Source organism: Protomyctophum bolini (genome assembly GCF_963924005.1).
Source record: "Protomyctophum bolini genome assembly, chromosome: 12".
NCBI lineage: Eukaryota > Metazoa > Chordata > Actinopteri > Myctophiformes > Myctophidae > Protomyctophum > Protomyctophum bolini.
In genome coordinates this window covers 12,507,046-12,533,306 of record NC_137873.1, presented here as the reverse complement: position 1 = coordinate 12,533,306, position 26,261 = coordinate 12,507,046, and the positions used below count along the sequence as shown (strand labels likewise).

At 45.7% G+C, this 26,261-nt stretch overlaps 1 protein-coding gene across 2 annotated transcripts in view; it reads left to right on the top strand.

Moving 5' to 3' along the window:
• The window catches only part of mtcl1 (microtubule crosslinking factor 1), a 90,772-nt gene that overhangs the window by 33,661 nt on the left and 30,850 nt on the right, over positions 1 to 26,261 (top strand). The window contains exons 4-9 of one of the 2 annotated variants that reach the window (XM_080778359.1): positions 18,828 to 18,887; positions 20,006 to 20,370; positions 20,902 to 21,232; positions 21,369 to 21,884; positions 22,277 to 22,498; positions 25,721 to 25,873. In XM_080778359.1, coding sequence (XP_080634485.1) covers positions 18,828 to 18,887; positions 20,006 to 20,370; positions 20,902 to 21,232; positions 21,369 to 21,884; positions 22,277 to 22,498; positions 25,721 to 25,873 — 1,647 coding nt within the window. The remainder of the gene's footprint in view (positions 1 to 18,827; positions 18,888 to 20,005; positions 20,371 to 20,901; positions 21,233 to 21,368; positions 21,885 to 22,276; positions 22,499 to 25,720; positions 25,874 to 26,261) is intronic. The other variant, XM_080778360.1, reaches the window with a different exon arrangement.

The window sequence follows — 26,261 nt, the reverse complement described above, 5'->3', positions numbered from 1 at the left end:
CTGCATGCATTATGTCTGTCCCCACCATCTGCATGCATTATGTCCTGTCCCCACCGTCTGCATGCATTATGTCCTGTCCCCACCATCTGCATGCATTATGTCTGTCCCCACCATCTGCATGCATTATGTCCTGTCCCCACCGTCTGCATGCATTCTGTCTGTCCCCACCGTCTGCATGCATTCTGTCTGTCCCCACCGTCTGCATGCATTCTGTCCTGTCCCCACCATCTGCATGCATTCTGTCTGTCCCCACCATCTGCATGCATTATGTCTGTCCCCACCATCTGCATGCATTATGTCCTGTCCCCACCGTCTGCATGCATTATGTCCTGTCCCCACCATCTGCATGCATTATGTCTGTCCCCACCATCTGCATGCATTATGTCCTGTCCCCACCGTCTGCATGCATTCTGTCTGTCCCCACCGTCTGCATGCATTCTGTCTGTCCCCACCGTCTGCATGCATTCTGTCCTGTCCCCACCATCTGCATGCATTATGTCCTGTCCCCACCATCTGCATGCATTATGTCTGTCTGTCCCCACCATCTGCATGCATTATGTCTGTCCCCACCATCTGCATGCATTATGTCTGTCCCCACCATCTGCATGCATTATGTCTGTCCCCACCATCTGCATGCATTATGTCCTGTCCCCACCGTCTGCATGCATTATGTCCTGTCCCCACCATCTGCATGCATTATGTCCTGTCCCCACCGTCTGCATGCATTATGTCCTGTCCCCACCATCTGCATGCATTATGTCCTGTCCCCACCATCTGCATGCATTATGTCCTGTCCCCACCATCTGCATGCATTATGTCCTGTCCCCACCATCTGCATGCATTATGTCCTGTCCCCACCGTCTGCATGCATTATGTCCTGTCCCCACCGTCTGCATGCATTCTGTGCACCATTAATTTTGAAACAGCAAATTGAATTCACATTAGGCTGTTATAGATCCACCCCACCATCCCAGCAAGCTCGGCCAGGACCTGGACCAATTAGAGACGTCTGGATTGTGGCCAGATCAAGTCAAACCTAGACTAATCCTATCTGATCCAGATCAAGTCAAACCTAGACTAACCCTATCTGATCCAGATCAAGTCAAACCTAGACTAACCCTATCTGATCCAGATCAAGTCAAACCTAGACTAACCCTATCTGATCCAGATCAAGTCAAACCTAGACTAGTCCTATCTGATCCAGATCAAGTCAAACCTAGACTAACCCTATCTGATCCAGATCAAGTCAAACCTAGACTAGTCCTATCTGATCCAGATCAAGTCAAACCTAGACTAGTCCTATCTGATCCAGATCAAGTCAAACCTAGACTAACCCTATCTGATCCAGATCAAGTCAAACCTAGACTAGTCCTATCTGATCCAGATCAAGTCAAACCTAGACTAGTCCTATCTGATCCAGATCAAGTCAAACCTAGACTAGTCCTATCTGATCCAGATCAAGTCAAACCTAGACTAGTCCTATCTGATCCAGAATATCGCCTGATTTCAACCAACATAAATTCTGCCCACTAAGACGGACATCCCTGGATGAATCCGAGAGAGACATTTTAATACAATAATTAAAACCAAAATGTAGGAAATGGAAAAATAAAGGGACGCCTATAAATGTGTCCCGACCCACTGTTGTGAAATCAGGGTGTTATAGAGAATGAATAAACAGGCCAAGCCGTGTAGCGTTAGTGTAAGTACACAGAAACACAGCCTTATTGTTCCTTTTAGGTTTTGGCGAACCAACGTCACTGCGTGATGTCATTGGGATTAGGTTCTGAGGAAAGTGCCCCTGGTGTCTCATGAAAACATGGCAGTGCGGATTTTTTTTCATTGGAGAGGAAACACAAATAATACATATAAAGTAATATAACTAGCATACCACAAAATCTACAAGTTCATGGTGTTGAATCGCGATGCGTGATCATGGTCTTGTAGATATTTTGGCTTTTTGGTTATTTTGAATTTTGCTTTTACTTTGTCTGTATTCCTTTTTGTTTTTCTTCTAATTTCATTTCACAATCGGGGGGCTGCAGCTTGCAGGCAGCCAGAGGCTATATGGCTATTTCGGGGTCCTTGGCAAAGCAAGCATTTCTTGCTTTGCTCATAATCCTCTCTCCCCTAATGTATTTGTTTGTAAGTTATTGACGCAGACAGAAGGACAGTGTGATAGTGTCAGTCATGACACAAGTCTGAAGGCTTCTTGTGGTGGGTTTTGGGGATTCTGGACCAGACCGTGTCGGTCTGGTTCCACTGAAAGACAGACATACAGGGGTGTGTGTGTGTGTGTGTGTGTGTGTGTGTGTGTGTGTGTGTGGGGGGTGTATAAGCCACCGTGCTATTTCTGGGGCTTGGTAGTAATGTGATTTACTCCTACACTGAGCGCCAAGGTACTGGCTGTATGATGCATGTTTATTCAACCGATGAAAACACTCCCCATGAGTCCCCGTTTCACACATGCACGCACGTACGCACCATAATAGCAGCTCGTAATGCTATGTGTGTAATACTTACACACATAGACGGATCAAAGGTAGAGACAGGTGGATAGACTGGTGGGGAGACACACTTTGCATGTGCACGCAGTCGCACACACACACACACACACACACACACACACACACACACACACTAATGTTGGTATTACTTGTGAGGACGCATCGTGATGCGTCGTGAACTTGTAGTTTGACCATTTTTGGTGCACAACACCGGCATTCAACTATGTATAAATCATCCATAACCCCCAAACCACCACAACCCCTCAACCTATCCTCTAAACCCCAAACCACCACAACCCCTCACCCTATCCTCTAAACCCCAAACCACCACAACCCCTCACCCTATCCTCTAAACCCCAAACCACCACAACCCCTCACCCTATCCTCTAAACCCCAAACCACCACAACCCCTCACCCTATCCTCTAAACCCCAAACCACCACAACCCCTCACCCTATATATGCTCTAAACCCCAAACCACCACAACCCCTCACCCTATCCTCTAAACCCCAAACCACCACAACCCCTCACCCTATCCTCTAAACCCCAAACCACCACAACCCCTCACCCTATCCTCTAAACCCCAAACCACCACAACCCCTCACCCTATCCTCTAAACCCCAAACCACCACAACCCCTCACCCTATATATGCTCTAAACCCCAAACCACCACAACCCCTCACCCTATCCTCTAAACCCCAAACCACCACAACCCCTCACCCTATCCTCTAAACCCCAAACCACCACAACCCCTCACCCTATCCTCTAAACCCCAAACCACCACAACCCCTCACCCTAGTATCCTCTAAACCCCAAACCACCACAACCCCTCACCCTATCCTCTAAACCCCAAACCACCACAACCCCTCACCCTATCCTCTAAACCACCACAACCCCTCACCCTATCCTCTAAACCCCAAACCACCACAACCCCTCACCCTATCCTCTAAACCCCAAACCACCACAACCCCTCACCCTATCCTCTAAACCCCAAACCACCACATCCCCTTATAACCTCTAAAATGCGTAATCATAACAACCAGAATCTTGGCCTAATTGTACGCCTGTAACTTCACAAACAACCATTTTCTCTGGTAAAGAGCTCACAATGTCTAGTTCTCAAATTCTACTATACTTGTGGCAGTATTTGTCCCTCAAAGTATAGAAATGTAAGCACACACACACACACACACACACACACACACACACACACACACACACACACACACATCTATTTTTTTTTCTTATGGCTCACGGCCCACCAGCGGTTGAGAATGGGTGCAGGGTGCTAGCAGGCAGCAGGCAGGCTGACTGCTTCTGTAGGGGCAGAGCCAGCTGGTGCAGTTAGTCAGGCAGACAGTCAGTCAGCCTCCCTGGCCTGCTGCCAGCCAGTGGGATTTACAGATTGTAGTCATTCATTACCCAGTCTGGACTTGATGAACCGGGAGGGCCTCCCGGGCGCCATGGGACCCTCCCTGACGGTCAGCCTGTGTCTCTGTCACGGCCTGTCCGCCTCCTCCTGCCTCTGTTCTACTGTAGCTTCTCTGTGTCCTCCTCCTGCCCAATTGTACCGTACTGTACTGTAGCGTCTCTGTGTCCTCCTCTCTCTGCCGTCTTTCTGCTTTCCTTCCTTCCCTCCTTCCGCCTCCCATTTCCTGCCACCACCACGTACAACATCTCCGGTGAAGGACACCGGAGATGTACTGTAGGGGGAAGGCTAAGTGTGTGTGTGTGTGTGTGTGTGTGTGTGTGTGTGTGTGCGAGTACTTGTACTGTATTTCTGTATTTGTGAGGGCCAAATGATCCCACAAGTATAGTAAAATGTGGGGTTAAGGCTTAGGGTTGGAGTTATGCCTATAAGTGGGGCTTGTTGTAAGTACGCAACGACGACGCACATCTAGGTAGGCTTCAGTGTTCGGGTTAGAAGTGGTTTCATACGTGTATAGACTGGCATTTATAAAGTCCTAAGATTGTTGACGTCCTCATAAGTGTAGTGATGCAAGTGCATGTGTGAATGTATTAAGGGCGTGCCTGTCTTTTTATCAGCATGCAGCGTGCTGCTGGAAGACAGAGACATCAGATTGGTGAGGGGAGCAGGGTGGCAAGTGGCAACCTGAGGGCCATCTTGTATTAATGACTGAGCGTTTTATCGGTGCACATCCTGTTGCCACTCCAGGCATACTCAACACTCTCCATCTGTTACGACTAGTATACTCCTGCACACCCAGCAAAGACCCCGAGCGTTCGTTTGCATTTTGAAAAAAAAAGTGGTTCATGGTTTCACTGCGTATTACACTGGGTTGGGACCCATTTGTGGATTGTTTTGTGTCTTTATTGTTTACACTTTATGTTGTTTTTAATGATTATTATTTCAAAACATTTTCAAAAACATTCCCAAAATGGAAAAGAAAATCGTGAATTTAAAACAAAATTCAATGCTTTTTTTTCTTCCATGCAGTGATCTCATGAAGAAATCTAAGAAATTCCATACATTAGAAAACAAATATTTAAGAAGTAATACAAATAGCCAATCTACAAGCTCACAACGCGGCGTGAAGCGACGCATTATGAACTTGTAGATCTGCTATTGTCACTAGTTTGGGTTCCGGCCCCGGGCAAACATCTAATTTCTCTTTTTTTGTCTTGGGCTAATACGTCTGGGAACCATTATTGTAGTGTACACAGATCTCTTCATGTGGTGTCTTCTGGCGCTGTCCCTCTGTAGGCCACTAACTGTGAGGTGTTGTCTTTGTACTGGACTGTGAAATCTGTCAAATCTGGAGGTGATATCGGTATATCTCGACAGCAGCTTGTCAAACCACACAGAAGACACAACCGTTCATCTCCTGTGCTGCATTACAGTGGAAGTAATGGATTGTGTGATGTTTGGTAGTGTTTATGCTTTTTCATATTCCCCTCCTTACCTTTATCGACTTTTGTCTCGCACTACTATGTTTCTTCATATTTCTCTGGCATTATTAATGAGAACAAGAAAAATGCCAGAGTCCTATTCTCTACCATTGAACGACTTTTAACCCCCCCCCAGTCCTACAAGCAGTCATTCCCGGCCTCTAAAGCTAAGTGTAATGAGTTTGCATGCTTTTTTGATAACAAAATTTTTAACATTAGAGCTGATATTATGAATGGTGCTGCTGCTAGCGCAAACCCTCAAACAGCAGCTAATGGTCACAGAGTAGATCTCTCCAGGGGGAGCCTATTAACGTTCTGCGCAATTGATGAAGATGAACTCCGCAAAACCATATCACAGATGACATCATCCTCCTGTTCATTGGATAAAATTCCCACCACCTTTCTCAAAGAGGTCTTGGACAGTGTGATTGGAGATATCCTAAAAATTGTAAACAGCTCTCTACAATCAGGTGTCTTTCCAGACTCACTGAAGACTGCTGTAGTTAGGCCCCTACTCAAGAAACACAATCTTGATCCCTCTGTTTTGGGTAACTATCGACCCATTTCAAATCTACCCTTTCTGGGCAAGGTTTTAGAAAAATGCATCTTTCATCAATTGGATGTGTTTCTACAGAACAACAATGTGCACAACAAATTCCAATCTGGCTTTAGGAAAGGTCACAGCACAGAAACAGCACTTGTAAAAGTAATTAATGATCTTAGGGTGTCTGCTGACAAGAAACATGTATCTGTTCTCCTACTCCTAGATCTAACGGCTGCATTTGACACGATTGATCATTCAATTTTAATACAGCGTCTGGAGCACTGGATAGGCCTGTCTGGTACGGCCCTGTCCTGGTTTTCCTCCTACCTATCAAACAGAAGTTACTTTGTCAATCTAGCCGAGTTTGACTCAGACAAACACGACATCAGCTCTGGTATTCCACAGGGCTCGATTCTTGGCCCTCTGCTTTTCTCCTTGTACATACTGCCATTGGGCGAACTCATTACCAATCACGGAGTCAATTTTCATTTCTATGCTGATGATACCCAACTTTATCTTTCTGTGGCTCCAGATGATCCATGTGCTTTAGACCCGCTGTTGACCTGTCTGTCTAGCATCAAATGTTGGATGAGTGAGAACTTTCTCAAGCTAAACGAGGATAAGACAGAAGTTCTCATAATCGGTTCTAGTGAGCAGAAAGAATCAATAATAAGCAGACTTGGTAACCTGACTGTAGAAAGTAACAGTAAAGTAAAGAACCTGGGGGTTATTATTGATTCTGAATTGAATTTCAATTCACACATTAATCATGTTACCAAGATTGCCTTTTTTCACCTTAGAAATATTGCACGAATCAGAGCCTATTTGTCCTTGGACGATGCAAAAACGCTAATCCTCGCCTTTGTTTTTTCTCGGCTTGACTACTGCAATGCACTTTTTTCAGGACTGCCTAAGAAAACAACTGACAGACTACAACTTGTCCAAAATGCAGCAGCCAGAGTTTTAACTAGAACTAAGATGAGAGAACATATTACTCCAGTTTTGGCATCACTGCACTGGCTTCCGGTTGTTTTTAGGATTGATTTTAAAATTCTTTTACTTGTCTATAAAGCTCTCAATGGTCTCGCACCTTCCTACCTACATGACTGCTTGCCTAAATATGTCCCAAACCGCCCCCTAAGGTCTTCCACTGCCGGCCTGCTCGCTTTGCCAAAAAAAATGGCAACTAAAAAACACGGGGAAGCAGCTTTTTGCTTCTACGGGCCGTCGGCCTGGAACAAGCTCCCACTGTACCTTCGTCAGGCAGCCTCTGTAGACATTTTTAAAGCTCAGCTCAAGACCCACTTCTACAACATTGCTTTTAATTGATCTTTTATTTTTTTATTTTTGTTATTCAAAAATGTCCTCACTGTATTGCATTACTGCTTGTTTTTAATGTTGTTGCCTTGCTTTTCTTTTATCCTCCATTTCTCTGTAAAGCACTTTGAGCTGCATTTCATGTCATGAAAGGTGCTATACAAATAAAGTTTTATTATTATTATTATTACTACAGTATAATGGAACTGTACACACTTGACCTTGGCATGACCGCCTTTACCAACCATGAGCCCCGTTTCATACGTTATGTCAGGTTATGAAGGTCGTGTGCGGCAAAAATAGCCTATCTACAAGTTCACAGTCGGCTATTTACACCTGGTTGAAAGTGAATAAACACGTAAGCCAAAAATGAGTTACTGTTAAGTTGCCTTCGGAGGGTAGCAGGGCCCTCATATTGTGGTGTTTTAATTGAGCTTTGGAGAGATGAAAAGCCCTCATTAGACTTTATTATTTAAAAAGAGGGGGAGATATTGTTGGCCCCAATGCAAATGTTTTATGCCATGTTATGCTCATTATGGAGATCCCTGATGTCGTTTTACTGAGTACTATGTACTATGATAAAGGGTACAGCGCTAGGTACTCGGGTACAACAGTGGGTATACCAGCAGGTACAACAGCGGGTACACTGGGCACATCAGTGGGTACAACGGGTGTTGCATAACCAGAGGGGAAAGTGTTCCAAACGGGCATCGTTCCCAAACGCCACGAGGCATCGCCCCCCCAGGCAGTGACTACAAATTTGGGCAAGCTTCCAGCCGAATCCGAGACCCATTGACTTCCATTATGGAATTAAAGTGAAATATTTCATAAAGTACGAAACATCATGTCCTCAATTAGTGGAGGTACTTATGTGGCCTACTGGCAGTATGTACAAGAAATGTGATGCTGATTGATCGGTGCAAACGGTTTGCGACATTAACGCTGGACACACACACACACACACACACACACACACACACACACACACACACACACACACACACACACACACACACTTATAGACTGCTAGCATGCTTTGAGGACAGTGGTTTTCAAATTAGGTTTTTCATACCAAGGCCCATTGTTTATTCAGCATTTGAGCCACGAACCACCATTTGATGACATTTTACCTCTCAAACACAAAACGAAAGAATATTTTGTTATCGTTGGATAAGATTTTGTCCACAATTCCATGCTATATTGATGTGGTACCATAGAAGAGATAACGGGCACACTTTGATCGAAATAACAATTACTTTACATTCTCTAATTGTGTAGACTAACTTCTTGTAAGTAATGCATATATGTTTAACAATAATTTCACTCTTGTGAGCGAAAAATTGACTTTTCATTTTACACTCAAGAGTTAAAGATCTATAAGGGTCCATTTGGTTACCAACTCTCCATCGTTTAGCTGGGGACCACGTGGAACCCCCTCAAGGACCGCTGGTGGTCCAAGGGCCACTGGTTGAGAACCACTCATGCCATATAATTATAAACCAACAAAGACATGGATCACTGTGAGCCTCCCCGACATTGTTGATAATATTCCTGAGGCATGTCACTGTCGTCCTCGTGTCCCCATGTGACTTCAGATTTACTACTAAACGCATTAAGCAGGGATCCCCTGTAATGGTAGACAGGGCTCCCGAGGCGCTGCGTGCAAGACGCTGTAATCCGCTGTCTCCCTGGAGAGATTAGCTGTCACCAGCCGGAGAAATTAAGCCATGGCTGTTAAAGCGCCGACCAGACGACACACGACTCGCCATCACCACCACCCTTAGAGGCCCTGCCGGCCGCCATAGCACGCCTAAAAATAACCGTATGCATAGATTAGCAACTCTGTGATACAACTTTCACATTCATCACGAGTTTTCACCTCGCCAAGCGTTTCCCTCCTTCATGCTGAGTTCACTTAATGGTCCCCGAGGGTGGTTCTGTTTCATGCATCTGGCACCGTGAGCTTGTGATGGATCTACTTTTGACAGGGACAGGCATACAGACAATCCCTTTTCTGGACGGCTTTGGCCTCTGGCCACACCGTAAAAACAATTATGACTGCTGTGAAAGTGTCGGAGAGAGATCCTGACACAGCAACAACCAACCATCCCCACTGGCAGTCTAGAATGGACGGATGGCTTCATGGCTTGCTAGCTTGTTATGGCAGTGTAGGATGACTTGTTTTCTAACTTGTTATGGCAGTGTAAGATGACTTGTTTTCTAACTTGTTATGGCAGTGTAGGATGATTTGTTTCTAGTTTCTATGCGCATTAGGTCTATTAAGCCTGATTTATACTTGTATAGTGTAAAATGCCAAGATATTTTAACTCTGAAAGTGTGAAAATTGTCCACATTACTGTGTAACGGCAAATGCACCGACCACTTCTAAAGATTATACAGCTCAAATACTTTCCTTCTCGCATGGAAGAGGGAGGAAACAACTAGAAGTCATCCCCGCCCACCCACCCACCTCTGTTTTCATTCATGTTTTGGGTACGGTTGCTAAGTGGACTTCCTGTCCTTGTCGCAGCGCCAGCCGGTGGGGTGGGTGGGTGTGTGTGTGTGTGTGTGTGTGTGTGTGTGTGTGTGTGTGTGTCTTCGCCCGCCCTGGGCAGAATGGGCTCCACCTCACACTTTCCATCTGCCTGGCCATGAGGACTGACTCAAACTGCTCGGCGGTCTGTTGAGGCCGGTGCCACGCTGCTTCTTGTGTAATGAGTTCTCCCTTTTTTTCTTTTTGTTTTTATAGAAGTGACTAACTGAGAGAAGCTTGATGTCCACAACAACGGTCATATCAGTGTGACCTTCAGTCGCCTTGTGACGGTTCCAGGTGACCTTGACTGTACTTAGATAGTAAAATCTGTAGCTACTTTAGCCCTATTTTATGCTTATAATTTTATAGTTTTTGACCATTAAATGTATTATTTATCAGAGGCATTTTTGAAAAATGTGGAATATTTTGAGCAATTTAGAAAATGTTTGTCTATGTCACATCTGTACGTGACGGACCATATATAAGGGTGAACCTTTACACACCTTTAGCGTTTATATGTTAGTCTTCATTGCCATGTCAATTAACCTCAATTAAACCCAATCAGTCACAAGCATTTGTTTTAACAAAGTTTGTTTTTTTAATGAAATGGAGGGACATTGAAGTGGAATCAAACATCTCAGCTGGTTGGCTTTCATCACATCCTGCCAATATCACCCCCATGCCAGCAATCTGCCTGTGGAACAAACACTTCACCCTGGAAAGCACTACACAGGATTGTGTCATTCATTCAATTACTCTCTCTCTCCCTCCCTCTCTCCCTCCCTGTCCTCTCTCTCACTCATTCCCTGTCACTGTCCACCCGGGCCGTACTCTAAATCCCCTTGCTTCTCTCACCCTCTCTGCTGCTTGCGCCCTCTCGTTCTCTCGTTCTCTCTCTCTCTCTCTATCTCTCTCTCTCTCTCTCTCTCTCTCTCTCTCTCTCTCTCTCTGTTTCTCCCTCTCTCTCCTTCCCTCCCTCTCATAGCCTTTCAGGGACATTAATGTGTGAAACGCTGTGAGAGAACTGACAGATTTTAAATGAAAATGAATGGTTTAATTTTAGTGTCTTATAAGTCTCTGTGCTAGCGTGCAGAGCGGCCTCATTTGATCCAGGCTTTGTGTGCTCTGAATTAGTGGACAGATTTTGAAGCGTTGAGGCAGATGCTTCCCCCAGAGAGCATCGTGGGAATGAATGAATGAATGCTGCGTGTTGTTGAATCTGAGCCGGGAACCAAAACAAGTCTGTATGTCTGTCAAACCGAGCCTCTCTCTGTAATATGCAGTGGTGGAAAAAATACTCAATTTTTTTACTTAGTAGTTCACCCAAAACATAATTATTTTCTATCAATTACACACCCCATGAAGCCTTGAATCAATGGATATTTTTGTTTTGTTCTTTGGCGGCAGTGTATTTATGACCCCTCATTTCAATGCAGAATTAATATCCATCTCCACTTGTAGTTTGCTGATCCTGCACCCACTTCGAATGTTATCAACCGATATGAACCAGTAGTTTACTTATCAAAACGATGCAATCAAACTAGCTACTGCATACTGGAGCCTCCTGGCTGCAATTAGGAAACTGCCTCACGTGGCCGGTTAAGGTTAAGGCCGGTTAAGGTTATGATATGACTCATGAGGTTAGGGGACTTACCTGGCCGGTTAAGACTGATATGAGGTTAGGGGACTTACGTGGCCGGTTAAGAATGATATGAGGTTAGGGAACTTACGTGGCCTGTTAAGAATGATTTGAGGTTAGGGGACTTGCATGCCCCGTTAAGACTGATAGGAGGTTAGGGGACTTACGTGGCCGGTTAAGAATGATATGAGGTTAGGGGACTTGCGTGGCTGGTTAAGACTGAGGTTAAGGTTTGAAATAGTCGGACAACGCGACTAGAGATGCACCGATCGATCGGGCCCGATCACGTCATTTTCAAAAGATCGGGATCGGGAAAAAAATATCGGGAAATATTTATTTATTAAATATTTTTTATTTTTATTTTTATTAAATCATTTCATAATTGTATTTAACGTTACAGAAGAAACGTGACCATCTATAAGTCTTAAAGTCATCCTCCCGAGTCTTTTGTTTTGTTTTTTAATACAGATTGGTTCATAATAAGGGACTGATCGTTATTTATCCACCAGGGGGGGGTGGTGCAGATGTGATTTCATTTTTTTATTTGACCTCATCCCCCCCCCAGCCTCCAAATATTTTTTCGGGACCCCCCCTCAGGGACTGGAAGAATATATATGACCTCCCCCCCCCCCCCCCCCCCCCCAACAAACACCATAGACCATATTTATTTTATATTCACACCAACAGTATAGCAGCATAACGTAATCGTTTATTAGGCGGCGGCCGTCTGGGGTTCATTTGGTTCCATATCCGTCATTACATTATAGTCAACACTCAACACTGATGATATGCCATTGCATTCTTCCAACTAAAGATGTAAATATGAATCTGGCAGCTTCGAAAATAGCATATGCAGACCTACAAGCTCACAACAACACGCTGATGACGCAACGCAAATGTATGAGCTTAGATACATGGCTATTTTTAAGGTGAGCCTCGTGCGTAAAGTCATTCTAGCCAAGCTGCCAAGGCAGTGGGCACCCCTCGCCTCTGTGCCCAAGCCCAGGATGATGAAAATGAATGAATGCTAAATAAATATGTCACGCAGTCGGGCAGTCGCATACCATAATACTACAACGTCATACTCCACAGAGAAAAGCACAATTTGCGCAACCCCAACGTTCAACTGCCTGCTCGGCTCATTTAGCCAGCCAGGCACCACCGAACGAATAGTATAACTCTTTCTTTAATCTATTACAACCACATACGCAGACAAAAGTACATGGCACCGCAGGGTTAAATTGCGTGACTGTCACACTCAAAGGGTGAGACATGGCAGGCCAGCCCTGGCTACTGTGACGCACACACCAACAATCCACCATTGCAATGCGAGTGCGCAAAGATGCACACGATAGCTGGCATTAGCTGCATGCTTTTAGACCAGCCCTACCGTATTCTGAATGAGAATCTGTCTCGCCTGCCACCATGTTGAGTTGTTGACGATGCGTTGTCCAAAGACGGTAGAGTCTCTTCCATCAAAATGTTCCATGCCCATCAACATAAAGGCCTCAAGGTGTTCCTGTGATGTTTTGCTACTTTCTCTGTGGAGGAGCTTCGTTCACAAGCAACTTCAGTCACAAACAGTAACTTGTGAGAAGTTTATATCTTAACATCATCCACGACCTCAGCCCCAAAATTATTATTATTGTTGTTATTATCATCTCAGTCTGACATTTTCCTGACTCAGTGATGCGGCGCAACCTCAGCAGTCAACCTGCTGGCTAAGCAGCTCCTCGCCTTCCTCCTCTCTGACTCTGACCGACAACACTCGCTCTTTTCAGCGGCCTGCTGCTGCTGGCCCACAATTCAAACATCGCGGTTCATAGCTTGAAACATTTTTCGCTTTTTCTACTGGAAATGTTATGAACGCAGAATCAATCTGTCCCGCGCTGTTTTGAAGTGGGTACACGTCAGACGTAGCAAACTACATCAGCGGCCGGGGGAGGGACCTTTGCTGGTAGAACAGAATCAGATCTACAAGCTAACAACGTGTCACCAAGCAACACGTTGTTAGCTTGTAGATCTGTTCTATTTGCATGCGCAGTTGCGCACACATGGAATATACCAAGTACACTCGCCAGAGTCGCCACACAGGGTAAACTTTATATAGATAGATATAGTGAAACACTATGAAAAACAAAATAATCAAAACATTTTTTAAATACAAAATTCAGCAAAATAAAGTTGTACAACCTCCCCCAAGCCAAAATAAAAATAAACATATCCCCCCCTCAGGCTCAAAAATAGTTTAATGACCCCCCCCTTTTTTGCACCATACCAACCTTTGATAAATAACGATCAGTCCCTAACAACAAAACATCCTCCTCTGAGTCGAAACAGCCTCTTGCTGCTGCTCCTAGGAAAACTTGTTGCACGACAGTGACGTTGGCCCTAAACAGCAGATCTGCAAGCTCACAAAGAGTTGCTTTCGCAACGCGCTGTGATCTTGTAGATTTGCTATTGGGCGACGAATGGCGACGTTCGTGTACCTTGCGTGGCTAGTAGGCTAATAGCAGAAAGCTAACGACAACAAGCGGCAGCGGCTGCACTGAAACAACCGACACTTAAAGCGACTTTTAAAAAGAAGGAACCACAGAGAGAGAGAGAGAGATGATGAGGAGAATCCAGCCCTCGTAAAGACCACTCGGTGGAATAATTATTGATCGTCATACACAGAGACACACACAGCGGAGTAACCTCGAATCAACAGGCTTCTAAGCACCGTCTTGTTCAGATCTGCTTCTGCATCTGCACTCGCTGTTTGAGTGCTAAAAAGGGAGAGAGAGAGCAAAAACAACTCGTTGTTGTTGCTCTGTCCACCCGGAGCAGGAGAAGAACATTCCGTCTGAAAAGTCCCAACAAAATACTCTATGTCCAATCCATGACTGTAGATAGAAACCCTTCTTCTAATAATATAAGCATAATATCTCATGCAGAGATCTTTATTGTAAACTTTTGTAAATGTTTCTGTGCGACACGGAATCCCTCCTCTCCCCAGTGAGCTCTCCTCTCCTCCCTGCATGTGCTGCGACTCTGCACCACGTGTGAGCGCATAGGTGCATTATTTTTCCCTTGAACATAATGATGAGGCACATTAAAATAGCAATATAAGGTTTTTTTTCCCCCTTTAAATAATGAAAAGGCAGAAATGTCTAATAAAATAATATATGCTAAAAAAAGAATAAAAGATAATGCTATAAATAAACTTTTTGAGTGGTGCAAGCCAGTCCCTTGGACTTATGTGTGTGGGTGCCTGCCTGGCTGGCTGGGTATGAGCATGAAAACAGCATGGTTGTTTTTCACCACCTGTGTGCAACCTAACACACGCACACAAACACATGCCCATATTAACTGTATATGACTAGAATTTCGCCCCCCTTCGGGGGGCTCAATCCTAGTGTCGTTGCAGCGCAATATGGGAAGAAGGAAATTGCGGGAATTGACTCCAATTCATGTTTCAGCTGTGGTTTTAAACTCAGTAGTGTGCCCTGCACACAGCGCACACTCGCAATTGCAGCTGGAGGGCGACGCGACACACACACACACACACACACACACACACACACACACACACACACACACACACACACACAGCGATGTGTGGATAAATCACTGAGATTTGGGAAATGTGTTCAGAAGTACAACGATGAAGCACGCACAGGCAAATGTCAGAAGCATCTGTTTCGGTTTCCAAACAGGAAGTTGTAAATGTGCTTATTAGACGGAGGCAGCGTGATGCTGGCATCTATTGTGATGCCAGCATCACCACATTTCACATAGAAATATAAGCACCCATTTACTCGCTTAGCGGAGACTGTGGGGTGGTAGAGGACATCTCCCCGGACGCGTGGGTATGTCCAGATAGTTGCCTCGCGGAGGCCTCTTTGTCCAGTGTCCATTCTGGGTCTGGAAACGGCACTTTTTTGAGTGTTGACCCCAATAGAAGGTCTGCTGCTCTGAATTTTACACCTCTCCCGCTTAGCGGAGACTGTGGGGTGGTAGAGGACATCTCCCCGGACGCGTGGGTATGTCCAGATAGTTGCCTCGCGGAGCCGTCTTTTGTCCAGTGTCCAGTCTGGGTCCGGAAACGTTAATTTCTTTTGCATTGACCCCAGTAGAAGCTCTGCTGCTCTGAATTTTACACCTCTCTCGCTTAGCGGAGACTGTGGGGTGGTAGAGGACATCTCCCCGGACGCGTGGGTATGTCCAGATAGTTGCCTCGCGGAGGCCTCTTTGTCCAGTGTCCATTCTGGGTCTGGAAACGGCACTTTTTTGAGTGTTGACCCCAATAGAAGGTCTGCTGCTCTGAATTTTACACCTCTCCCGCTTAGTGGAGACTGTGGGGTGGTAGAGGACATCTCCCCGGACGCGTGGGTATGTCCAGATAGTTGCCTCGCGGAGGCCTCTTTGTCCAGTGTCCATTCTGGGTCCGGAAACGGTACATTTTTTTGCATTGACCCCAGTAGAAGCTCTGCTGCTGTGAATTTTACACCTCTCCCGCTTAGCGGAGACTGTGGGGTGGTAGAGGACATCTTCCCAAACGCGTGGGTATGTCCAGATAGTTGCCTGGCGGAGCCGTCTTTTGTCCAGTGTCCACTTTATAAAGTCCATGCACTCCAGTGAATAGCATTTATCCATTTAGATAACTTTTTTATGTTATTTAATTACTTATTTTTACACAGAAACATAATGTGTGTCTTTACAATAACTGTAATGTAATAATAATACTAATAATGTAATGTAAAAATTATTTAATTAACGAATTAAATAACCTTATTTTATTCTGAAAGCAACCGGATGTCTTAAATCTGCTAGCTCTCAGACCGGAAGTTCTAAATTTGCTCATGAGACGGAGCCTTAGACGGAGCCAACTCGCAGGCAGTGCGAGAGGCTGGTTACAGGAATCTATAGGTCACCCGTTTTGGTGTGACACACACGGCTTCCACATTTAGCTTGATACTGGGTGAAAGTGTCCTTCCAAAAATTATTATTTCGCTCGAAATTCTTATTCACAATGACATCGAGTTGAGGTGTTTGTGTTTTAGGGTAATTGTTGCATAAGCGCTATTTCGCACTATTTCTCCCTCCCCTCCCGTGTCTGAAGCAGCTAGCATGGAAGCTATATGGATTATGGAAGCTTTCCCTCCGATCATTGCACACAACCATGCCGTTATCCACGCGTCCATCCGATTGCTTTTAATGTAAATGTCCCATCCACTGAGCAAAAGCGATATAAGCGCCTTATTCATTCATTCGATTCATTTGGGTGTGGGGCTGTGCAGTGCTGTGGGCAGCCTTTCTGACGGAGGCTCGGAGCTGCTGCTGCTGACGCTGTTCGAGTCGCATGGAGCAGTATAGAGTAGGCGTGGCGCAGCATTAGAAGGGCGCAGCAAATGCACGACATTGAGGGGTAGAAACCATCCCGGTCGCGTGGTTCATCTAACGCGTGTGTCACTGTGAAGGACTGGCCCCATTAAGTGAACGTAGTTGGCGTGTGTGTGTGTGTGTGTGTGTGTGTGTGTGTGTGTGCAGGCGTGTGTAGTCGGCGGTGGGCTGGCAGGCGGAATTAGCAAAAGCTATACGTGTAATGTAAATATTTCGGCCCAGTCCAAGTAGGGACAATGAACAATGTTGATTTAACTAAGGGATTCGCTGAGTGTTTTATTTTGTAAATACAGGGATTTAGAAGGGATAAGCACTAATTTCTCCCCTTCCTTCTTTCTGTTATCCTGCGAGGGCCCTAAAAAGCAAGATGGCTGATTGTGAGACTGAAAAGGAGTGTGGGGGCGGGGCTGGTGGGCCTATGAGAACACGGAGCAGTGTTGCCAGGTTTGCGAATTGTAAGCGAGTTGTAGTGTGTGTAAGTAGCCTGGTTAAAAGGCCTTGTTTCTGCCCGTGTTGGGGCAACAGCATAATGTCCACAGTTTCTGTCCACCGCTTTTGGCACGTGACCAACTTAAGCCTTGTTAAATTAGATGATTTCGTGTGTGCCAGTACAGTACAGTAGAGGGTACAGTAGAGGGACCGGCACACAGTAACTCTGTCATTTCTCAACCGTTTCGGACACGGGGTGGCAGTTCGGAACCGTTTTAGTCCCTTTTTTTTTCTTACTGCATTGCCAAAATGTATCTGATCGGGAAGAATTATCGGAAATGATCGGAATTGTATCGGGAGCAAAAAAAAGTGATCGGATCGGGAAATATCGGGATCGGCAGATACTCAAACTCAAATGATCGGGATCGGATCGGGAGCAAAAAAACGTGATCGGTGCATCTCTAAACGCGACCAATGACACGTCGCATGTCTTTGCGTATATTGTAGCCAGTAGACTCCAATATACATGTACTGTACATGCAGTAGGTCGATTGCATCATCTCGATAAGTAACCTGGACCCTTTACCCTCTGTCTCTGCACGAAGACCCAGATCCCAGCCAGATGTGAGCCCTTGATATGGGCTATTAACAGAGGCCACATGTGTCCCATTGAGACTGTAATTATTATGTCACGTGATCTCTGCAATCTGCATGGCGAGTAAATACATCCTCATTAAATGCAGATTTGACCTGCCAATGGGCCATTATGTAAGACCGCCTCATAGATTAATGTCCCCTTCGTCCCTCCATACATGACGTTGCATAAACCAACAGAGCCCTGGTTTTCATCAAGGATGACTGAGATTATGCACTCTCATGCAGGGCGGGGTGTTTTCACCTGCCAGCGGCATAAAACCACGTTTAAACTGTTGACCACCAGTGTCACGCACAGGAAAGAATTCAAAGCTCACTGCTATTGTGTGTGTGTGTGTGTGTGTGTGTGTGTGTGTGTGTGTGTGTGTGTGTGTGTGTGTGTGTGTGTGTGTGTGTGTGTGTGTGTGTGTGCAATAAGGTACATCAGGCCCCTAAAGTTGCTTTGATTTTATGTGTCCGTGATTTTAATATCTTTGCAGGCATATTGGCCAGTCTTTTGTGTTGTAATGTAATGTAGATAAATAAATGTCACAAATGTTGTCGATTATCTACCGGGCCAACTGTTCTCGTCTTTTATGTGACGTTATGCTTCCTGCATAGGATGCAATGGAGAGACATTGTCATCACTGTCATCGTCAGTTATCGCAAATGTCTGCACAAGACCATCCGAAACGGTATAGAATCAACGTGAGGTAATAATGTGGGCCTGTGTTCCCAGTGGCACTCGTCACAAGCTGCACACAGCGGCTGAGTTTCAGGTGAACGTGAATCGCATTAGCTGGCATTTTGTAGTTCTGTCGTGGTTGTGGTTCTGTGCACAGCGCTCACTGTTGTCCTCACACTCTTTAATGGTTGTCTTTCTGTGCACAGCGCTCGCTCACCTTTCATTCTCTCTCGTGTCTCTCCACAGACTGCACTCAGAAGAAGAGCAAGCAGGGAAACGTTCAAGGACAAGAAGTCCACTTCTCAGGTGAGAGATTAAAGGAGAATTCCATACTAAAAGGCTTTCTTACCTTTCTTTGTAGTTGTTACGTCCCCATCAAAGAGGTCCAGGTGTTATTTTGTGCAAAAGCTCCTTATTGGCTATTTCCCCTACCATAAGCCCTAAATGAATTGCATTTAATTGAATGGGGTGTTGTGCTAATTCGCTTATTTACAACGAAATACGTAGTAAAGTGTGCCGCTTGGGTTATTATTTACATTATGAAGAGAGGATATATACAAAAAAATTATAATTTTGAGCGATGGAAATAAGCGAATTAGCACAACACCCCATACATCCCATTCAATTCAATGCAATTCATTTAGGGCAATTTATTTAAAGCCGTGATTGTCTCTCTCCTCCCATAGTTATTAATTAGTCGGTTAACGTGAGGTCATGATCACATCTAGAATCCCTTAATGCCTGCTTTATACTAGAATACCTTTTTTTAAAGACTTTGAGAAGACTTTGAAAATACTTTAGACACCCTTTGACATCTACCATAATATGGTAGAAGACTTTTAAAAGAGAAAACTTCGACACTCACTTACATCTAAAGTGTTTGAAGTCATAGTTATCTCACGGTCACTATTAAGAATACAATTATATTGCCTTTGAGATTATTTCCCATCATAATCCTGGTGGAAATGACACAAAGAAAAACTGTTGAACAATGGAGCAGAAAACAGAGGTTGCATGGACATTGAATTGCACGTGAAAATGTGACAACTAAAGATCTTTGATCATATTTAAACATCTTGGATTTTTATCAGAGGGTCAAGAGGAGAGAAATACTCTGTATTGTATATCTCTGCTGTTCATTTGTCAGGAAATGAAAAATATGCATTTTTCAGGAAATTATGAAAACAAAGCAATACTGCATCATCAAAGTTGGTGGTGTGACTTTATATATTGCCAATTGCTTGCATAAGAGGGGGAGAGGTGGTGGAGTTAGTTGCTTTAGAAGACAGCTTCAGGGTCCAATGGAGTTTCAATAGCACTGATTTATGCAAAAACAAATCTAAAACCTCAAAAATGGAGTTGGGTGGTTTCCTCCGATGTCGATATGTAAGTGAGGCCTTACACTGTCTTGTCGCCACCATCAGGAGGACAGCGCAGACCTCAGGTGCCAGCTCCAGTTTGCCAAGGAGGAGTCCTCGCTGATGAGGAAGAAGATGGCCAAGCTGGGCCGAGAGAAGGACGAGCTGGAGCAGGAGCTCCAGAAGTACAAGTCGGTGTACGGGGACGTGGACAGCCCCGGGCTGCCGCTGGCGGAGTGCGTGGGCGGCGGCCCGCACAGCACGCGCGAGGCCGAGCTGCGGCTGCGCCTCAAGCTGGTGGAGGAGGAGGCCAACATCCTGGGCCGGAAGATCGTGGAGCTGGAGGTGGAGAACCGCAGCCTGCGCGCGGAGAACGAGGACATCCGCTGCCAGTATGAGAGGGACTGCTTTGGGCGCGAGCCCTTCTCAAGGTTAGAATAGTTTTGTATATATATATATATATATATATATATATATATATATATATATAGGCCTATATTCAAAATCTTTTTATTGAAATTTTCAGTGATCTCAGGGGCAGGCATACACAATTATTTTTATGATTTATGATCTCAGATCCCATTCCTTACGTAAAATGACAGATTAAACTGGATACAACATGAGATCTGAGGTCTATTGTTTGCGTGCAAAAGGCACAAAAACGAATAATGAAGAGACTATGCTGCTGAACACCCCATGCCCCACACAGATAAAAGAAAATATTTTCTCCCCTTTCTTATCCCAATTTGATAATAAGCCAATTAACTCTCTACGAGTAATAATGTATTTTTAATTTTAGTTTTATTTATTTTTTAATTCAGCTAGTTTTAATTGGTATTATTATTATATACTGTATATATTTTTAAATGCTAATAGTTTTACTTTCATGGATATATTATCATAGAAAAAAGGGCTACTCCGAAATTGTCCTTTAACTAGAACACCCTTGGCCCCTCCCCCAGCATGCCCTCGTCGCCCTACGGTGGCGACGCCCTGGAGTCTGCGGGCGAGCTGCGGCGACATCTCCAGTTCGTGGAGGAGGAGGCGGAGCTTCTGCGGCGCTCCATCTCGGAGATCGAGGACCACAACAAGCAGCTGACCTCCGAGCTGAACCGCTTCAAGTTCGGCCCGAGCAGCAGCGGCTCCGGCGGAGGCGAGGAAGGCGGCGGAGAAGGTATCCTGTACAAGCCCGGCAACGGGGGGAGTGGCGGCAACGGGTCGGCCGGCGGCGGCAGCTTGACGCTGGAGGAGCTGAAAGCGGCCAGGATGCAGATCAACGAGCTCAGTGGCAAGGTGAAACCCTTTACTTGTAACTTTCATTGGAAAAAATGAGACGATGGGAACTATGGACAAAGACTAATTTCACCCACTATTTACTTTTTAAAACTGTGATGTGACAATAAGGTTGATTCTCATTCTGATTCTGAAGGTGATGAAGCTGCAGTACGAGAACCGCGTCCTGCTGTCCAACGTGCAGCGCTGCGACCTGGCCGCCCACCTGGGCCTCCGCACGGGCAGCCCGCGAGACAGCGACACGGAGAGCGATGTGGGGGGGCGCCGTGGGGGGGAGGTGGTGGCAGAGGACGAGGAGGAGGTGGCGGCGGGGCGACTCCTCCTGCTCCAGCCCAAGCGGGAGGGACCCGTCGGGGGCGAGAGCGACTCGGAGGACCTGTTGGAGAGGACGGCCACCACCTCTGGGTTCGGCAGCAGCATTAAGCCCTCGGAGGGCAGCGAGCTCGGAGGCGCGCACAGCGACTCGGCCGGGCGCAGGAGGGAGGACCGCGAGTCGCTCAGCAACGTGAAGAGGGAAGCGGAGAGGCTGGGGAAGACGGTGGACCGCTTGATCACGGACACAGACAGTCTGATCTTGGAGGGTCGGCTGCTGGTGACCACCGGGGATGTCCTGGAGGCAGGCTCGGGGGCGATCTCCAAAGGGGACCCCCAGGTAGGGCTGTCACCGTTACAAATGTAGCTTGACGATTCATTGTCACACAAATAATTGTGATTGATGATTTAATGTGTTTTGAACATTGTGGGAACATGTGAATATAAATGTAATCTGTTTAGCTTTTAGGCTACGCGAACAAAAGGTGCAATGTGCAGATACGACAAATAACTTAGATAATCTAATAACTTTATACTTTATATGAACAGTACAATTAAACGTGGCACAACGTGGCACGTTTCTTCAAGCTCAAAGCATGTCACAACGTGACGCATTTTGAGCTTGTAGATCTGCTATTTCCAACATTTATCCAACATGGAAATGATTATGACGATTACCTCAAATAATTGCGATGAGACGATGATGTAATAATAACTGTGACCCCCTACCAGGTCCTGGACACCGTCAACACGCGCATGAAGGCCTTCCGCAGCGAGCTGCACACGTTCGTGGAGAAGGTGGACCACCTGGGTGATGGGCTGAGGGACAGGGCGGAGGACCTGTCGCCCATGCCCAACCTCACCGAGTCCAGCAGCTTCCTGTCCACCGTCACCTCCATGTCCCGCGACTCGCCCATAGGCACCCTGGGAAGGGACCTGGTGACGGACTTCCAGGTGAGCGCCACAAATAGCCCACCTTGTATGTTGTACCTTGTCCCCCGTGTATGTTGACACGACCTGCGCTACGTCTGGACGTTGCCTTTCGCTGGCGGCTCTCTGCTTATTTCTTTTGCAAAAAATATATATATATTCAAATATATATGCATAATTGCGTATAAATAAGGGAGGAGTACGGCAGTATGGCAGATAGCCAGGATGAATAATTCAATACCCTAGCTAATCATGGCTGGAGCAAAAAGATGGTTCTTTTAAAGGCATGCATTGTAATATTGATTAGCGTTCACCACCTTCAACAAAGCACTGTTTAGTATCACAACCTACAAGGGGGAAGGACACTAGAGAAAGGTTGAGCTCATGAAAATATCGAGCAAAGACGGTGTTTGTGACAAGCGACTTTGGGCTAATACTGGTTGCTCTTAACATTGATCCACGGGAAGAGCCCCGATTTATAGAGCCTTCGAAAAACCAGCGGGTTGTTGCCGGAGCCCTGTTTATTTGAACACACCCAAGGGAGCAGTCATTAATAGATCATTTTAGGGATTTTAAATGTTAATGTTTATGCTAAGGAAGCAAGGCATGCAAATAAGGAGCTATAATTTAAGGCACTGGCGGTCAGAGATACTATACAGCCCACACAGAAATGTCTGCCACAGCTTCCACAGCACAGGTCACAGCTTTGATCCTGAAGAAAGAAGACATTGGTGCTGCTTTAGCGCACTGTGAAACATGTTAATGAATGGCTAAATTAACCCAGAGCCCTTACTATCTGAACATGCACTTGCAGTAGCCTCAAACATTGTGTACCGATAAAGCCAAACAAGCCTCTGTGGAGCCACCGGACATCCATTACCGATCCATGGTGATACAGCAGCGCGCTGTCCCACCGCGAGCCACCCAGCTCAGCCCCCCTGGCACCACCACCACCCACAGCCCCCTCCCTGATTCACCACCACCACCACCACCACCACCACCACCGCCATGGCTTGCCGCTGCACTTGCATCCACATCCGCATCCCCATGCACACACCCACCCACATAGCCTGCCTCCTTCACCCTGTTGCATACAGTAGCATCTGTAACCCGCCCTGCTTCCAGTCAGCCATGGCCCTATAGAGGAAGTGCTTGGGAGTGTGCCGGGAAGGTGTTAAGAGAGTGCACGAGGGCAGATTCTTCCATTTGGACTAAAAGCTTTTCTTTTTTTTTTTCTACAGTGTTGGTTGCTATAAATGCTATAAATAACTTTCAAATATGTCCATAATATGAGCCCTGCTACGCCCTGACGCCTTATAACGACATGACAATTGGTGTCACTGCTGCTATCTATGTTCGTCCAACACATCAGCATGTGTGTGTGTGAATAAAAGAAGAATGCCGTTGCCACGAAGACGATTCACAAAGACGTGTGTGTGTGCTCTGTCTGTCTGTCTGTCTGTCTGTCTGTCTGTCTGTCTGTCTGTCTGTCTGTCTGTCTGTCTGTCTGTCTGTCTGTCTGTCTGTCTGTCATGCTGAAAATAGCCGATCTAAAGCTCAAAGCGCTCGTTGTGAGCTTGTAGATCGGCTATTTTCAGAGCACAACACCGGAAGGCACCCAAACATGAAATGACTTGTCTTTTATATCTACTGGATCTGTTCTCCACTAGTCCCTCCCTAACATTATAGTCTAGTTTTAATTGTTGATGAAATTGTCAATATTTTTAGTCTTAGTTTTAGTCATCATGGCGTAGTTTTTATTTAGTTTTCGTCAGTGAAAAAAGGTAGTCGATGAACATTTTTCATCATAGTCGACTAAATCAACAGTAACACTGGCTTAGACTCAAGTCAACCTGCTGCTTTGTGGGAGTCAGCTCGTCAAAATACCGCTTACAAGTTCACAATCAAGTTTTTCGCATGATTGGGCTGAAAATGTCTTGGGTGTCATTTTTGTTTTTGTGTTTTCTTTCTTTGTGTTTTTGTGTTTTTTGTGAACCAAACTGTTGAATGTAAGAAAGACATCAATCCAGCTTTTCATGTTAAATTTCATGTTTCATGTTAATTTAAAGGGCGTAGGCTATACCGTACTTTTGCCGCCGTAGATTGAAGCTGCTTCCATGTTCATTCTATCCAATTCTATTTTTGTTTTTATTTCTGCTTTTGCTTCACGCAAACAACGCTCCCTGTTTTTTGCTTGGCGAAGTTGGGTGGAAGGGACAAATGTCTAAGCTAACCTCCGTAGTCATGTGGCTCTGACAAATCGAGTTCCAGGAGTGAAACCTCAAACATGCCCATATACAGTGTATTTAAAGTACTATTATTGTTTTGAATAACACAAACTTGTGTGTCATTTTCACCTATAGGGTGTAAGATCCGAGCTCACGCTTCTTCAACTTTTCACGTGCACGTGCGGCTGTGCACGGCCATGCTATTAAAACGAACCTTTTTGTCAGCGTGCTACTCTAGCTAGCTAGCTAGCTGCTGCTCTGCTGCAGTCTGCCGTGGTCTCTCTCTCTCAGCTGTTGGTTTGGAACTCATGTATCCCTCATTGCATGCGCTTCATAACCAGTGTTTTGCATTCTTTTCCTCCCCCTTGCCCTTGGACTCCCTCTCCTTTGTTCCTCCTCGCTGTACGTGTTCCTCAACCCCTCCAGATGTTTCAGCCCATGATTTTGTTCATCCTCATCCTCGTCCTCTTCTCATCTCTCTCATACGCCGTCGTCTTTAAGTTGGTCTTCCTCTTTGCACTCTTCTTCATGTTCTAGCTTGTTTTTGTCTCTCTCTCACTCTCCACGCTGTCGGTTGATTTTTATTTATTTTTTATTATTATTATTATTATTATTATTATTATTATTATTTTTACTTCTCCATCTCTGCTTGCATATTCTTGCATAATCTTTTTTTACCCATATTTATTTTTAGTTTTTTTGCTTGCCTTCTTTGCTCATAACCCCGACCCCCCCGCCCTTACTACCACCCCCGGACCCTCCCTCTAGTTGGTTTGTCTTATGTGTGTTCATGTCCATGGTTTGCTTCATGCTCTCCCCACCTCCCCCCTGACACCCATCATCCACCCACCACTTTGTAACTCATACACCGTCCCGCCCCCCCCATCTTCCCCCATCATCCCTTCTGACCCCGCCCTACCCCTACCCCCACCCTCTAACCCCTGACACCCCCCCAAACGACCACCACCTCAACCGCACCCGACCCCACCCACCCAACCCACCTACCTCACACTCACAGTCCAGTCAGAGGGATGAGCTGGAGTGGCGTCTAGGACAGGAGCGAGGTGTGATGGAGACTCACAGCCAAGGCGGGGGTCCTTCTCAGGCCCAGAGCAGGGCAGCCCCGGGATTCACTAGGTACCACATGAGGCCCCTGGCTTTAAGAGCAGAGGTCAGTGCCTCCAACCTCCCTTCCCTCCCTCTCTCTTTCTCTCTCCCTCCTTCCCTCCCTCCTCCCCTGTGGGACAGAGCTGACACTGGCTCTGCCAGCCCCACACACAAAGCCTGTTATGTAAAAGGTTAGAGTTGATTTATTGCCATAATACCATAATATATATATATATATATACCGTACATAAAACGTAAAGGGAAGCATACAAGTATTTAATAATAATCCCCGGCATTGCCTCCTGAAGTGTTATATATGTTTTATTTATTTGCTCAATAACGATGAAACAAAATTGTTAGATTACGCAACACGATGGGAAGAAAACAAGACTTATGTAATGGTCAGTCATCAACTCATCATCGATGCACTGCAGAGTGCATGGATTCAGGAG